Genomic DNA, 16,695 nt, shown 5'->3' with positions numbered 1-16,695 from the left:
TCAAACATAACCTTCGAGTTTGGCCTCTTCTTCACTGATTTCGACCGATTCCTGTTCTGGTTCCCTTTCTTCTGGCTTCTGCCTCTCTGCTCGAAACTTAGGGCTGAACCTGAACCTTCTGATTCGGACGATTTCCTTCTAACCTCCTCGGATAGAATCATGCTAACAACCTCATTCAGCTTCAACTTCTTCTTCCCCGCCGAATTGCTGATTTCCGTCACACAACCTGCCCAACTATCCGGCAACTGCGACAGTAGTAGAAGGGCCTGCACTTCGTCATCGAACGTGATGTCCACGGAGATAAGTTGATCAACAATCGTGTTGAACTCGCTGAGGTGCATCGTGAAGGACCGTCCTTCTGCCATCTTGAGGTTGAAAAGAGTTTTGACTAGATGCACCTTGTTTGCTGCCGACGGTTGCTCGTACATCTTCGCGAGCGCTTCCATAAGCCCCACCGTCGTCTTCTCCTTCAGAATATTGTGGGCTACTGATTTGGCGAGCGACAACCGGATTTGCCCTAGAACCTTCCTATCTAGTACCTCCCAATCACCATCTGACTCCTCTTTCTTCTTTCCCTTTTCCTTGCCCATCAGCGGGCGATACAAGTCCTTCTGGTACAGATAGTCCTCCATCTGCGACTTCCAGTAGGCGAAATCCGATCCGTCGAACTTCTCAATCTTTGATTTGCTTTCCTCTGCCATGGCTTCGACCGCTTTACCAAGGTCGGTCGACCGGTCAGAACGACGAAATCCTACAGGGTCTTGTGCACGATATCGGTCGACCGCAGCGACCACGCCGGTCGACCGGCCAGAGCGAAAACTTCTTCTCAGTCTCCTGCAGTGCACGCGGTCGACCGGCTCTGCCACTGTGGTCGACCGCACAGTCTTCTGACTGTTTTCTTCGTCTTTTCGATTGCAGCTTTGGGTCTACACACTTAGACTAACACCAGCTAACTATGAGGTTTATCTACCGAGGTATTTGACGATGGGCTTGTTTATGTTGACATATCTATAAATGTTATCTCCACCGACCACTTATGTGACCCTCGAATGTGGTGCCAAACTTGCACCTTATGTGCACATATTATTTTCTATATTTGCAGGATACTTTTATGGAATCTTCTAATAACCGTTGCTATTAGGCGTTGTCAACATACAAATTGTGAAGTACGCCGTTATGATAACAAATTAACAATGCCTACTGCTTGAGTACATGCTCCCTCTGAAGATTTCATTTTCTTGTACTGTGTAAATACTCTTCTTGATCATTCCTCATAGACGGCTATACATACTCCTCTGTGATGGAACTGAATTCTGAAGCAAGGCTGTACGATGGGATAATATTTTTTTTGAAAATTTCCACATCCTTTTACTTGCCTCCTCTCTGCCACCTAACACTTTGCTTCACAAAAGGAGAATTAGAATATAAGTTTTGAACTACAAATCTGTTGTCGTGTCATCGTCATCACAACCCCATAAAAGTATTTCCATTCTCTTCTAAACCCTGCAAAACAAATCGCCAAGCGCAATTCCTGAAAAACTGCTGTAAATCTCTCTGGCTCATCGAACAGATCCCATGGAAGCTGGAGACTCACAGGATAGGTGCCCTCATCTTCCTAATCTTCTCCTGTAAGAGCTAGAGTCATAGTCTCCTTCATTTGCCGCTTTACCAATCTTTCTCATGTATAGTATTTTCATTGATACTGTGTTAAGGGAGTGTTTGTTCGATTTCGTGGAGGAACGTAGATAGAAGTGTGAGGTGTTTACATTCGTCAAACTCTTTTCCACGGAAAATATTGTTTCATCCGTAAGTGAATATAGTTTATACTACAACAAAAGTTGTATGCGTCCACACTTATTTAATGACACTTATAAAAGTATCATTTTATTTGCAAATGATTAAACAATAGTGGCACAAATAAACAGTGTGGCAAATCACGGTACATATTTATGTCATTAGATATACAATTAAATATAATTAAAAAAAGGATAATAGTTCAATATGGATTGTGGGATGATCTATGGATAGGCTAAAATAATAAATTTTAGATTTTAATTATAATGATGATTACATATTTATAATAGTGCATGAGCTAAAAAACTCTACAGTTAAGTGTGCTTGAGAGTAATCCTAGAATGAGTGATCTTTTGGGAAGTTATAATATTGAATGATGATACTCTTTATATTTTTATAGTCTAGACACAACTATGTGTCATCACTCTTGACACATGTATGTGTCACAAGTTTTGTGACACATGTATGGATCAAACTCTTGACATATATATGTCATCAGTTTTACAACACATTCTCACATGTGTAGAAAGACGCTTTCCACACATGCTCTAACCACACTTTTGTTATGTGTCACTCTATTTGTACGATACAAAAATGTATCATAAATTTACAACTTTTGTTGTAGTGTTAGTTAGAATTTTTAATTAAAGATGATCTAGCATTAGGATGTAACAAACCAATCTATCGAACTCCAACAGAGATCATGCGCAGCTTAAATATAAACCATACTAGCAGGCTTTCTAACGAACTGAAGGTATTTGTTTAGAGTTTACCCAATCATAGATCATTTATCGGTGGTTTGTATTATGTTGTGTAGCCTTGCCAAGCAGCTGAGGGATAACCAGACTAAGAGAAAGAGAGACCTCCTCTTGCCAACCCGCTACTTGTTGGGAATTTATTAAATAATTAAGATTATAGCATGCAGATAAATCCAAAAATTAAACAATTAAAACTGGCCTGAACGGGAGCAGTCGTGTATTCACTGCCCTAGAAGATTGAGAACCCGCCTATCGCCCTGGCGCAGATGGTTCCCTCCCCCTAGCGGTAAAAACCCCCAGAAACGGCCGGCCTCTACACACGGGCGAGAGTGCAGAGCTTCAGCTCAGATGAAGGAAGTTGCCCATAAAATAAAACTAAGATGTAGATGAAAATAATATGTAGGGGAGAGAAGAAAAACAAGAGAAACTTGTTGTATATTTTTTCTTATTCTTCTTATTATTTTGAGCTCAACATACGGATATATATATAGGGTTGGAAAAGACGTTACAAAACCCGTAATTAATTCTGTAACGTTCGTCATAAATTTTGTAACGTTCCCCATAATTATATATCCGTTACACATATTTTTAATTGCATGTTTTAATTACAATATTTATTATAATTCATGAAGGCAAAATTGCCTTTTGTTAACAAAATATCTAACAGTCCCCCCCAAAAGGCAATATTGACTGAAGACTCAGAAATCAATAAATAAATCAAGAAATCATAAAACAAATATAGGTTGGGCAACCTTTCGTATCGTGAATTCGGGAGAGATAGCTTTCGGCTTTGAACCTTTCCTTAGTGAGTTCATCGCCACCTGAGGGACATAATGGACTAGGCCTTGAATTAGGCCCCTTTAATCAGGTATTGATGAAAACACACACAATACGCTTCATCTATTGAGCAAAGCGGGTTGAGCGTTAAAGGCCATGCTCACAATAAACCGACTCATAAGAGTTTCTAGGGGTTAGCCCAGCCCCCCCTAACCGCGGCCATCACGGTTCCTCTCACGTAGGTAAGTCCTCAAAGGGTACTACAGCTGTTTATTTAATACCCCCCATAATACACGCGTTGGACTTATTAAGAGTAAAACTCAGCCTAGCCAGCTGTATCATAAGAGCATCGTCACCATAGAGAAGGGGTAGTAGCAAATGCTACATAATGATATATAAATATATCTAGGTCGATGCTCCACACGAGAGTCACTTGTCCAGCTTGTTTCTACCACATTGAACCGACATTGGGACTACGTCTCCAAATAAGGGTTGGGTTGCCGCTGTCAGTGACCTCATCTATGGGCTTAACCCCATCTCCCTCGATGAATCCAGAACCACACTCCTGGATAATCCCTTAGTCAAAGGGTCATCAAGATTCTTTTCACAGACTTTACAAAGTCTAGAATCATAACTTTGCCTAGCAGGCGTTGTATTTATTTATCAAGTTCTTATTTTGTAATTAGTCCATCATATTGTTTGAAATTGACATTAGGTCATGATCTATGATCATAAAAGATCATAGTCTATGTCTGAAGAGATTGACCTTAATATCTGAACATTTCAAACTAATGTGGAACTAAAAATTCTGCAGTTATGCATATGCACATACATGAATGAAATTAATAATAGATACATGCAGAGCATAATAGGATTTCGTATCTTAAAATATATTTTCGTATCTTAAAATACATTTCATACTTCATAATTCAAATGCATAAAATTTTTAAAATTCTTCTATTATAAGAGGTTACAAATTGGTTGCCTACAAAGGAGACCGTCCAAATTTAAATCGGTTGCCTACAAATGAGACCTTCCAAATTTAAATTGGTTGTCTACAAAGGAGACCTTCCAAATTTATGTTGCCATTTTCTAGTACCACCTCTTATACAAATAATAATAATAATAATATTTGTACATACGTGCTTTAAATTTTACAAGTGCATTCTTGCATAAAACCTTGTAATTAATCATGTAAAAAATGCAAGTTATCTAAAAAGATATATGAGCATTTATTGCAATATTCATCAAAATGCAATAAAAATGATGAACTTTACATTTGAATAATATAATTCACCATATAAAATAGAATTTTAAAAGATGCACCTCTTTGATTTGGTTCGCTCATATATTGATCATTTATCATTAGGCAAAATATGATGCAAGAAGCGTAATTAAATAAATGCATATGAATTATTCTCATAATTCCGGTCCTCTTATTCCAAAAACTCCTAAAGTGAAAAGATTAAAGTTTTACCCGGGTAGTTAGCCAGGTAAGGATAGTAATAGAGGTTGATCAAAGATCAATTAAGTACATCGTTCCTTACAGAGCGCGTTACGCAACCCTTAAACCTTGCCTTAGACACCAACTAATCCAAGAAAACTTGAATCGGTTCACTCAATGAGTTTTTGTTCCTTAACAGTATATAGAAACTTTAAATTATTTCCTGCAAGCATTATCTGCTGCAGACAACTGCCACATAAGTTGCTGAACAAATTTGCATTCACTTTTACCACCTTCTGTACTAAGCTTATTAGATGCATAAATACACTAAAGTATGAAATTATTAATAATAGAAGGTACCATATTGATAGGTTAAAGAAATAAAAGCATTAAACCCTGAAAAAATCCAGATATTTCAAAGCATTTATGCATCCAGAGTTTGTTCTCTTTATTCTTGTCAAAACCATGCTATGAAATTTTCAAGAATAAAAATGTGCATTGCTACAAATTTATAGCATGTTTCAAATGCGAGCATATTCACTAGCACAAGGGAATAAGGGTACGCTTTAGATGATTCTAACAAATATAAACTAGGCTTTTAGAAACCAATAAAGGTTCTTTGATATTCGTAACTTACAATAATTATTGATTATAAACCAACTATAAGACAAATGTAATTAACTGTTAAATTAAATTAACAGAAATATTTAGCTACAATTTTTTAATTATTAATTTTTTTTTTAAAAATAACCAAAACTGTTTACATGAACAGTAACTTTTTAAATAAAATGAACAGTGCCGTTTTCAAAATAAATGAACAGTAACATCATTTTTAAAATTAAACAGTAACGTCATTTTTTAAGAATGAACAGTAACGACATTTTTATAAATGAGCATTAACATTCTTAAAAATAAATAAATAGTAACGTTCTTTTAAACAAATGAACAGTAACATTCATTAAAATGAATGAACAGTAAAGGTTTTTAAAACATTAAAAACTGTTTTAAATGAACAGTAATGTTTTTTAAATAAAATTAAAATCTGTTTTTTTTAATGAACAGTAAAATCTTTATTTTGGAATGAACAGTAACAGTTACATTTTTTTTTAAATCAAATCAATAATACTAATAGATAAACAAATATATAATTAAAGCAATTACATTTTCTTTGTGTTAATAACAACTATAAAATTCCTTTTTTTTTTAAACAGTAACAAAACTTTTTTTTTTTAACAAAAAGTTAATTAATAGATAAGCAATTTAGTAGCAATTTTCTTTCTGTTTTTTTAACTCGGATGAACAGTAACCATCTCGAATGAACAGTAACTTTAAAAATTATTTTTCCGGATTTAAATCAAAAGCTATAAACATCTCAATCTTCTAGATTGTTGGGAATTTATTAAATAATTAAGATTATAGCTTGCAGATAAATCCAAAAATTAAACAATTAAAACTGGCCTGAACGGGAGCAGTCGTGTATTCACTGCCCTAGAAGATTGAGAACCCGCCTATCGCCCTGGCGCAGATGGTTCCCTCCCCCTAGCGGTAAAAACCCCCGGAAACGGCCGGCCTCTACACTCGGGCGAGAGTGCAGAGCTTCAGCTCAGATGAAGGAAGTTGCACATAAAATAAAACTAAGATGTAGATGAAAATAATATGTAGGGGAGAGAAGAAAAACAAGAGAAACTTGTTGTATATTTTTTCTTATTCTTCTTATTATTTTGAGCTCAACATACGGATATATATATAGGGTTGGAAAAGACGTTACAAAACCCGTAATTAATTCTGTAACGTTCGTCATAAATTTTGTAACGTTCCCCATAATTATATATCCGTTACACATATTTTTAATTGCATGTTTTAATTACAATATTTATTATAATTCATGAAGGCAAAATTGCCTTTTGTTAACAAAATATCTAACACTACTAACTCTGAAAACAAAGAATTTGGGATCGGAGGAAGGAGATGACCGCTATATGGTAAAGTTTGTGTACATTTTCTTCGTTTTCCCCTGCATGCTATTTAAATAGAGAACAAGAGCAAAAACTATAACCCTTCTGAAGTCGTTCATCACAAGGATTACATAGCATATAATCATTTAGGAGGTGCATTGTTCAAACCTGAAGCTATGAGGTTCAAAGAAAAAATGGAGAATTTTTTGAAATAGGACGGTTTTGATAAATATTTAGTAAAACCGACTGTTTTTCTAAATATTTAGCAAAACCGTCCTCTTTTTTTGCCAGCGCACCAAAGCTAGACAAAAAAGAGGTCGGTTTTGCTAAATAGAGGTTTCGAAACACATGGGACTAGTACTCCCATGTGTTTAGTGGCAGCTAATCGGCCCATAAACAAGAATCAGAAAACCCATGGGACTAGTCGTCCCGTGGGTTTCTTGTTACTTAGCAGAAACTATAATTGTAACTAAAAAGTACAGAGAAAATTATAAAAAATTAGAAAATTTTACTTTGATGAAGTGTTGAAATTTGTCGGCATCAGAGAGGTTAGATAGCGTCGGAGTTCAACAATGTCGGAGTGAACTTTTGGGAAGATCCTCAGTTTGGGTTTGGAGAAAAGGAGAGAGAGAGAGAGAGAGAGAGAATTAAGGGAGAAGGAGATGACGTGGGAGAGGATGAAATGGGAACGAGAGATTGGAAGAGAGTTTATCCAAATTGGGGGTTTTTTTTTGAGGGAGAGAGATCGGGAGAGAGAGGTGGGTTGAGAGAAATGGACGTGCCCGAATTTTTGGGCGTAGCTAGGGCTTATATAGGCTCAACAAATAGAAACTACTAGTCTTGTGTATTTGCTGGGTCAACAGAAGCCAAAGGCTTTGCTAAAACCACAGGACTACAAATAGGGACTACTAGTCCCGTGTATTTGCTGGGTCAACAGAAGCCAAAAGGCTTTGTAAAAACCACGGGACTTGTAGCCCCGTGGGTTGCTATTGTGCAGAAAACCCACGAGACTATTAGTCGCCTGAATTTTCTGATTCTTGTTTAGGCGCCAATTAGCAGCCACTAAACACGTGTGTTTCGAAACCCCTATTTAGCAAAACAGACCTCTTATTGGTTAGCTTTGGTCAGCTTGTCAAAAAGATATCGGTTTTGCTAAATATTTAGCAAAACAATCATTTTTGCTAAATATTTATGAAAATCGTCCTATCCTTAAAAATCGTCCTATTCTAAAAAATTCTCCAAGAAAGATAGGACATGCAAATGTACTCCCAATAATTATTGTATCATATGCCCTGCATCTTCAACTCTTCTATACATTTACTCTAAAAGGATTTAAGAGTACTGCTTTCACTTGTATGACGTAAGAACTTAATGTTACTAGTAAGGTAGGAAAAAGCCTTCCTACCTTTCAGCTCTTTTTATGTATTATGACAATCTCCCCTCTCGTCCCCAACTCGTTGGTTAGGAATTTGGCAACAATTGATACATAAGAACTAAAGCCAAGATTGTGATAGTATTTTCAATACGCAGCTGTATGCGGGAAAAGGATTAAAACAATTTGAAGTTACACAGTGAATTTACATCTCCCCTGCGGAAAATCAAAGCATTGACTAAAGTAGTTGATATTTCCTTCTATCATACGAGCCCCTTTTACCAAAGTTCGAGTTCGCTGTTCATCAATGATTATTAATGTAACTGCATTAAACCCAAACAATAATAATAAATTTCAAGACGATGAAAATGTATCAAACAACAATAATATTCAGGGTCGTATAATAAAATTCAAGACGATGAAAAATGTATCAAACAACAATAATATTCAGGGTCATATAATAAAGTTCAAGACGATGAAAATATATCAAACAAGCCAACAAGAAGAAAATAATAGAACTGAATTAGGATTCACTTTTTACAACAAATAAATTCCTATTCATAAATAATATTCAGTGGCATACACTTTATCACCAACGTCTCCCTCCACCATACAATTAACAGAAATTACAACATACTATAAGCTTAATCTCTCTGCATCAAAATAGGGAAAATAAAAACATAAATATATAAACTTACAACACCTTCTTAGGTTACAAATGATCCACCTGAACTGTGGCTTCAGTAACAAGATATCTGGCCTTTGGCAAACTCGTATGAGAACCGTTGAAAAAATCGCAATCAGCTAAGAAAAAGCTATGAAGCTAAGACTAAAGTAGTACACAAGCCAAAACTACCAAAAAGGTCATAGTTGGAAATGACGAGGGGATTAAGGAGTGTGGGCTAGCGTTGGGCAACCATGGATATGCATCGGGAGGAGGCATCACACAGTTATCACCATTGAAGTATATACGACGAGGAAAGGCCCATCCCTTGTCAAAAGTGAAGGTCGATTGGTCCTTGCGAAAGAGAAGTTCTGATTGCACGTTTCCGTAAGGCCCCGCTTCCATGAGCAAATCGTTGTAGAATTTGACTCCCCATAGCATTGCAGTATCATCTGAGGGATCAAATAAAACAGATGATGTTATTCAAAGGTAAATATCACGAAACCCCCAACAACTTATGAAGGCTTCACCCAAAACTCCATCAGCTTTAGGAATTTATCATTAATGGAGTTAAGATGCAAGAAAAAATGTCTAAAATACCCTTTTTTGAAAAAGAAGTGGGTGGAAACTCATAGGTATTGATGAAATTTTATTTGGTAACCAGGGCGAAAAATGTGCATTTTGGGTCATGTGTGGAGCATGTGCAGGTTAAACTTAACAGTGTCAATCATGGCAGAAAAGTGAGACCATTATAGGGGATTTTGCGGAATTTACAAAGTACCAGGGGGTGTTGTGTTCAACAGACACCCAAAGTCAGCAGCAGGGGCTGGGGTGTTCTAAAATTTATTCTTTAAGTTTAATGATCAAAGGCAGACCCATTCTAAGTCTTTCAGATTTTAAATAGTAGAAATCTTATTATAGCATGGTAATGCGAAAGAGTATAACCAAGAATAATGGAAAATACTAAAAAAGTGAAATGATAAGCAGAAAAAATTGGGTCTGCTTAGTTCCTTAAATACTAGCAAACGCAAGATCTAGAATCACAAAGAAGTCATGCCTGCTAGCTAAGGTGTATCCATCTGAACTCTAAGCAGCCCAAATCCTCAAATGAGATGTAAAATTTAAAAAAAAAGGAAAAAAGGAAAAAAGGGAAAAAATAGTTATAGACTAATGTAATAACTACATTAGAATTAACAAAAAAGTAGACAAGGCTAATAAGTTTAACTTACTTATGGATGAATAAGGGGTCAAGGACTTGTAGTTGAAACTAAATAGTGTAGTTAGATTGTCAAGATTAGGGTGCTGAACCACCAAGTTCCACTGCGTGTAGTTCATCCGATAGTTGAAGTTTGTTATTGTAACCTTCACTCTCCAATATTCTTTGTAGTTGAGCTTGACATGCCAATGCACTCTTATAGGACACATATGAGATGTGCATTGAACCAAAGGTGTGAATGTGCTCTTGCCTGGGCCATTGACAGCAGACGCTAAATAAGGTGAATCTCCCCTGTTTCAACAAAGCATAGTACATTAATAATTAAAACTAATATAGAAATATTATGTGATAATAAAAATGGAAGATGAATATTAGAACCTACTCTACACAGCTTCCAGGTTGAGTTATGTTATTTTGGCATCCACATGTGCATGTAGGGCAGTTGACAATGGTGTCATTATAGAAAGAGGAAAGAGAGACGCAGCATGTAGGGGTCTTCTGAGACAGAAATTGGGAGTATGTGCATGTAACGTTCCATGTCACTGCAAGAAAGTTGGAAAGAGTTATAAAGGATCGGAATTAGTTTATATTAATCTTTAGGTTTCAACCTGAAAATACTCAATCATCTTAGTAAGACCAAATGTAAATTCTAAGCACCCAAAAATCAACAATAGGAGAATACATAGTACAAAATACAGAAAGAAAATCATGACATGTGTCTCACTATTAATCACAACTGAATGCAATTATCATACAAAATATCAATACAATCACTACTAGTATAATCGGAATATTTTATCGGTACAATCATCAGCATATTGTACAGTATTGACTACAGTATCACTAGAATCACGAACTTCAAAATTAATACTGGACAGTTGCGATCTCCTTACTCTTTAATCTACATGATTTTCCATAGATAACCTTCTACAGGTGGCGGGTATCAAATTTTCGTTGTGATAACAAGCAAAAAGGAAAAAGCTATCTTCAAAACAGTGAACATATTTTTATTCATACATAGACCAATGACATTGTTTTCACGACACACAGTTACAGGATGTTACATAAAGTAGCACTTGTCAAAAACCAAAAAGCAACAAAACCGACAACGAAAAACACACAAATTCCTTGTATTTTAGCAATGACTAGAAAATTGTACACATTAGAATTGAGACTTTCTAACAACCATCCAGTTTCAAATAATTGGGAAACTCTTATATTGTGATTAGAATAGAAAAAGAGTGAAAATGTTTAAGAATCAAAGGTGGGTTCCATGATTGCCAGAGATCTTCGAAATCCTCATAAAATGTGAGGCCTCAAGCATCTGGACATTTCTATCATTTTATTAACCATTATTAGAGTATACTTTGATTTACTACAATATCCTAAATTTAATATTTTTTCCATTGCCAATAAGAGGCTCACTACCGGACATTTGTAATGTGCTACAAGCAGTATGAAAATTTCTTAAAGTGATATCACCGGAAAGATTCTCGAAAATTGCATCACATAGTGATTCAATGTAAGGTTGCATACAGTAGACCAAATTGGTCCGACCCCACCATGCCCGTGCATAGTGGGAGCTTGGTGCACCAGGCTGCACTTTTTGTGGTTCCAAGGAGAATCTATGCAGTTAGCTAGCACTAAAAGAAGGGAAATCTGATGCACATAACTCCACCATCCACAGGGTCTGGGAAATGTTGGACCATTGGTTTTACTGTGTACAGGCTTATCTTGCACATGAATTATCTGCACTATTTATGTGAATCCAAGTGTCAAGACTAAGACTTCTTGCTGAGTGAAAAATTTTGACTTTCAAAGTTGACATTCACAAGTCATCCCTTTAGAGGTGCAAAGGTTAATTTGCTTCTTATCATCGATATAGTGGTAAACTTTCTAAAAGCCTTTTTTTTAAGTTCTGATGTTTTACTATATCTTGCTAACTTTAACGAAGAAACATCAAACTTTAGCATTGAGCACGCAAGTACAAAGGTACATTAAAGAAAAGCAAAACTATAATCAAGGTAACAAATTTCAGCCGAAGAGAAGCTTTATCATTCACTTACTCAGAGCCTGAGTCGTTCTCCTTCCATCTTGTGTAGTAAATTTAGTTGGCTTAACAATCTTTGCAAGCCCACAAGTATACCCTGGCCCAGGGGCTTTGAGCGTGAAATTCTTCGGTACACGCACAGTCTTGTTCGTGGTCCCCGCAGCTCCCACACTGACCTGGAAGGAACTTGCTGCATTTGCCGGATCTTGAACCCATGAATTGATGACTCCACCTTTGCAACAATTAGCGATCTGCATGTTATATGGAGTGCCGGGGAGGAGATCAACGACGGTTGGATCCTTCTTACAGCAATGAGGGATGTTGCCCTTATACTTGGAGCAATCCCCTTGCTCGGTAGTTTGTGCCCCAACCATGGACCAGATCACCTCTTTCTTTGCCCACGCCCATCCTAGTGTCCAGCCTGGAGCTTGTATATGACGATACTGCTGGAAGTTGAACATAGTAACGACAGCCTATACAGATTGAAAAAATGATGAATCTTTTGGTTAAATTTATGAAGAGATAATATTATGCTATTATTCCCTAGATATATACTACTATGATCTATTTACGTAACACAGAAGACACATTACTTACAACATATCCATCTGGAGTCCACTGCATGATATCCCATTTAATGGTTATATTTCCATTTGGATCAAGCGAATCATAAGCTTCTGAGAGAGAAAAAAAAAAGAAGGTAATGCCCAAATCAGTTAGCAATTTGACCTAAAGATATATGCAGAAACAGAAAGTAATTAATTCAAAAGGCAAAAACAAAAGCAATATTGTTCCGCGCAAATGATCAAAAAGCAGAAAACTAAATCTCAAGTACAAGGCTACTAGCTACCCCTAATTGCACTCGTTTTAGTCTTAAATTTCCTGAATTATACGATAAATTATTCTCAGCATTTTAATTTAAGTAACCACCCACTTCTGGGATTACCAGTTGGTTGCCAATGATGCAAAGTGAATTCGATATCAAATATCCTAAGCTTTATGATTTTAACACTTAAACCTGAGAACTAAACACATTGAAGCATTAAGATCTGAATCCCTGCGGAAAGAATCACCGAATAGTTACAGGTATCAGCCTGAAATCACTGAAAAATAAAGGAATCCACAAACAAAAGATAAGGCTAGATCCACCCTAAGATCCAAATTAAAGAGTCCACTTCAAAGATTCATGAATGCTCAATCTACGAAATGATCATCCGGTAGGAGCTCCATCGACTGTTCTTAGCTTTAACCATATTGCATTATTAGCAGAAGAAAAAAATATGAAAACAGCCCAAAAAGATCAAATTTTGAGAAGATTAAAGAACAAATTCAAAGAACGGAGAGGATGGGCGCTTGCCTGTTGATGTTATACTTGAGAAGACAAAAAGGAACGCGATGGAAGCGGCCAAAGATGCGAGCTTCGAGATGGGTCTGCAAGTTTCAGTCTCCATTGCTAATAGGGTGCAAGATCTTGGATCTGAGCTCTGCTGTAGTGGGAAAGAGCCCTCTATATAAATTGTCGTATTAATGACTGGATTTTACTCCCCATGCGGCCGGTGAAAGTTAAAACAGAGCTTGAACTGTAACTCAAGAAGTGCCTCATGGTATTCCCAAAATACCCTTTCACTTGTCAAAACTAATTGGGACTTTGATACAATTAATTAGCTGGAATTGCCAAAATACCCTTTTCTTATGTAAACCGAACCGGCCTTTTATGAATTAACAAGTGATATAGCTATTGAATAATACGTATGATATAGTTTCTTTATATAGTTTTAGTATAAAAAGGTAATATTCATATCGTTGATTTGATAAAGTAATTTGTAAGATAAGGTGAGTGGAGTGAGATGAGGAGAGAGAGAGAGAAAATACAAAATAAGCTACAATTATAAAGAAAAATCCTTTCGATTTGAAAGGGCAAAGATACAGGGAGAGGATATTTATTTTGTTAAGACTTTTATATCCTCATGTGTTTTGTATAATTACCTAGTAACATTTCTTTATTCAAATCCTATCACATTCTCATAAAGAAATATTAATATATTTTAATTAACTTACCCCCATCATTTTTGATTTCTCATCCCTTCAATCAAACAGGAAAGAAAAATCACATACCGCCCTTCACCTTTTCTCCGACCAAACGAAGAGAATAAAAGATATAACGCCGCCTTATCTTCCCTCCTCATATATCTACTAAACCAAAACAAAATCATATTTTTGTTATATTTTGAAGTGTCCTCTGTATACCAGTCAGAGAGCAATCATGTCCATAAACTCACTATTCTTTAATAAACTACGAACTTCATGTTCAACTTGATTTAAAATAAAAGGAACAGAGCATTTGACCTTACAAAAGCAATTATCATCTAGTAATCAGTTTGCTATATATTAATTTTAGGAGTTTTTATGTTATAAGACCCCTAGATCTTCCTTATTTCTAAATAACCCCCTCAAATCTTGATATTTCTAAATAACAATAACCCCCCCGGCCCCCAAAAAAAAGAAATTCATGTAAGTCGAAGTAACTCATGTTGTCACCATCACTGTTAAATTTTTGTTTTTGATGCACCGTTATGCCCTTGATTGCAACAATTGTCAAATTGTATTCACCCCTTTTATAAATAACCCCCTAATTAAAAGGATGCTGAGTTATTGGAGTTATTGACCAAGGCTATTATTATAATTTAACCTACATCGTTAAGGGTCAGCCATGGTTGGGTAAGTCATTTGGATGGAAAACATTCATGAGGAGGTTTTTTCAACAACTACATGATTTGAGGGGCCTATTTAGAAATATCCAGATTTGGGATTGTTACTCAGCAATAAGTAAGATTTGGGGATCTTATATCATAAAACCCTGCCTTTAAAAGAAATTTGTTCGCCAAGTGGGCATAGCGGTCATTCATACATCTTGTGAGTTATGTTCGAGCATCACAAGGGAGGTTACAAGTTTAGCCCACCGACAGTGGTTGTGAGCGGTATCTTGCACAAGCAGCAATTTAACAAAACCCATATCCACACCCTCTCCCAGAAAGCGGGTCCTACTTTTCAACAGATATTTTTCTTGTATGTTTCCCAATTTTTCTGTAGTGTCAGGTAGAGGAATGCTTTTTTTAATTCCCTGAGGTCAGTTGTAGAGGAATGCTCTTATGTCAGTTTTTTTTAACCCTGAAATGCAAATTGGGTTCAATGTATAACAATTCATGTTTTTAAGTTGAGACATCTATATCATTAGTTGGTATGCAATAACCATCAAAGTCATTAATTTGTCCATCAACATTATTCATTACTACTGATACTTTTGTTTAGAGGAGTTTATCATCATCCTTCTTTTTATTACTACCATCTCGATCATCATTAATATATGAACTTGTAGGCGTCTAAAAATGCCTATAGGTGTCCGCATACAGCTCGAGACGGAGAGAAGACGACGAACATCGGTATCCGAGTCTAAGAGGATTATCTGACGCCGAGAAATGCATGAACCGGAATGGTGAACCAACTATGTCCCGTGCGCTCAGCGGCTACCCCCAAGTGACCACATGCGCGCGTCAATCAGCTCGCATGCGTCGGTCAACACGCGTGCCTCAATCAACTTGCGCCCGTCAGTCAACGCACGCACACGTCAATCAGCTCGCATGTGTCGGTCAACACACGTGCGTCAATCAGCGCGCGCCCGTCAGTCAATGCGCGCGCACGTCAATCAGCTCGCGCACGTCAGTCAACGCGCGCGCACGTCAATTAGTTCCCGCGCGTCAGTCAGCTCGCACACGTCATTTAGTTCGCACGCGTCGGTTAACACACGTGCGTCAACCCAACGCGCACGTTGGTCAGTTCCAAGTGCCGCAAAGAAGCTAGCGAGCGCATAAAGCAAGTTAACGTCGTGTGCAAGTCAACGAGACGATCAAATACATGAAACGGCGAAAAGTACAAGTCTGGGGAAGTCGAAAAACCAAAAGAAAGCGACAGGCCTCGGAACCCGCGCTAACGCGGAATGGCCGCAACTGACCCGCTGTGACGCCCCTGTTTTCACACATGACTGCAGTCCAAGGTGAACCCAGAGATGTCAAACATGCCATGCACCCACGCTATGCAACAACAAGTTTCACCAATCACAGTAATATCCTCTAGTGGGATCAAATAAAAGCGTAGGTACCAAACAGGCAAAGAAGTAGAACGACAATAATAGACATGATAAAGAAGATGATATCTCATAAATAAAGGTCATGCCTCAACTGAAAATAAACTAAAATACATCTGGAGTCTGAAATAACATACGATGTCTCAACATGAATCAAAACGGAAAGTCGAACTAAGGCACATTGCCTTTACAAAATGGAAATAAACTCTAAGTCTGAATAAAATTTAAAACTACAGTGGAGCCTCTAATAAATCTCTCGGGACGGCGACTATGTAAGAACTCCGTCATCCTGCGGCTCTCCGGAACTCTGAGCTACCTAAAAGGGTATTTTTAAAAGAAAAAGAAACAACAATAAGAGCGTCAGAGCGCTACAGCAAGATTACCTCCATCTGTCCCCAGGGAAAGGGTTACTAGGTGGAGTGAAGGCTCTATCTATTAAGCATACTCTACCTAGATTTATTTTTCCCGTATCTAAGTAGGATTAACATTTAGAAACCTACAACACGAGACGTAGTACGTCGAGC

The 16,695-nt window shown here is 37.0% G+C and overlaps 1 protein-coding gene across 1 annotated transcript; it reads right to left on the bottom strand.

The window, feature by feature from the left end:
• Positions 8,630 to 13,549, bottom strand: LOC109834376 (COBRA-like protein 3). The gene is made up of 6 exons (XM_020402381.1): positions 13,388 to 13,549; positions 12,628 to 12,707; positions 12,047 to 12,503; positions 10,363 to 10,522; positions 9,994 to 10,271; positions 8,630 to 9,216 (listed from the first exon to the last, which is right to left on the bottom strand). The coding sequence occupies exons 1-6, from the start codon at positions 13,479 to 13,481 to the stop codon at positions 8,930 to 8,932; spliced, it is 1,356 nt and encodes a 451-aa protein (XP_020257970.1). The 5' UTR covers positions 13,482 to 13,549; the 3' UTR covers positions 8,630 to 8,929.

Source organism: Asparagus officinalis, chromosome 3 (genome assembly GCF_001876935.1).
Source record: "Asparagus officinalis chromosome 3, Aspof.V1, whole genome shotgun sequence".
Classification (NCBI taxonomy): Eukaryota; Viridiplantae; Streptophyta; class Magnoliopsida; order Asparagales; family Asparagaceae; genus Asparagus; species Asparagus officinalis.
This window is presented reverse-complemented; position numbering and strand designations above follow the sequence as displayed.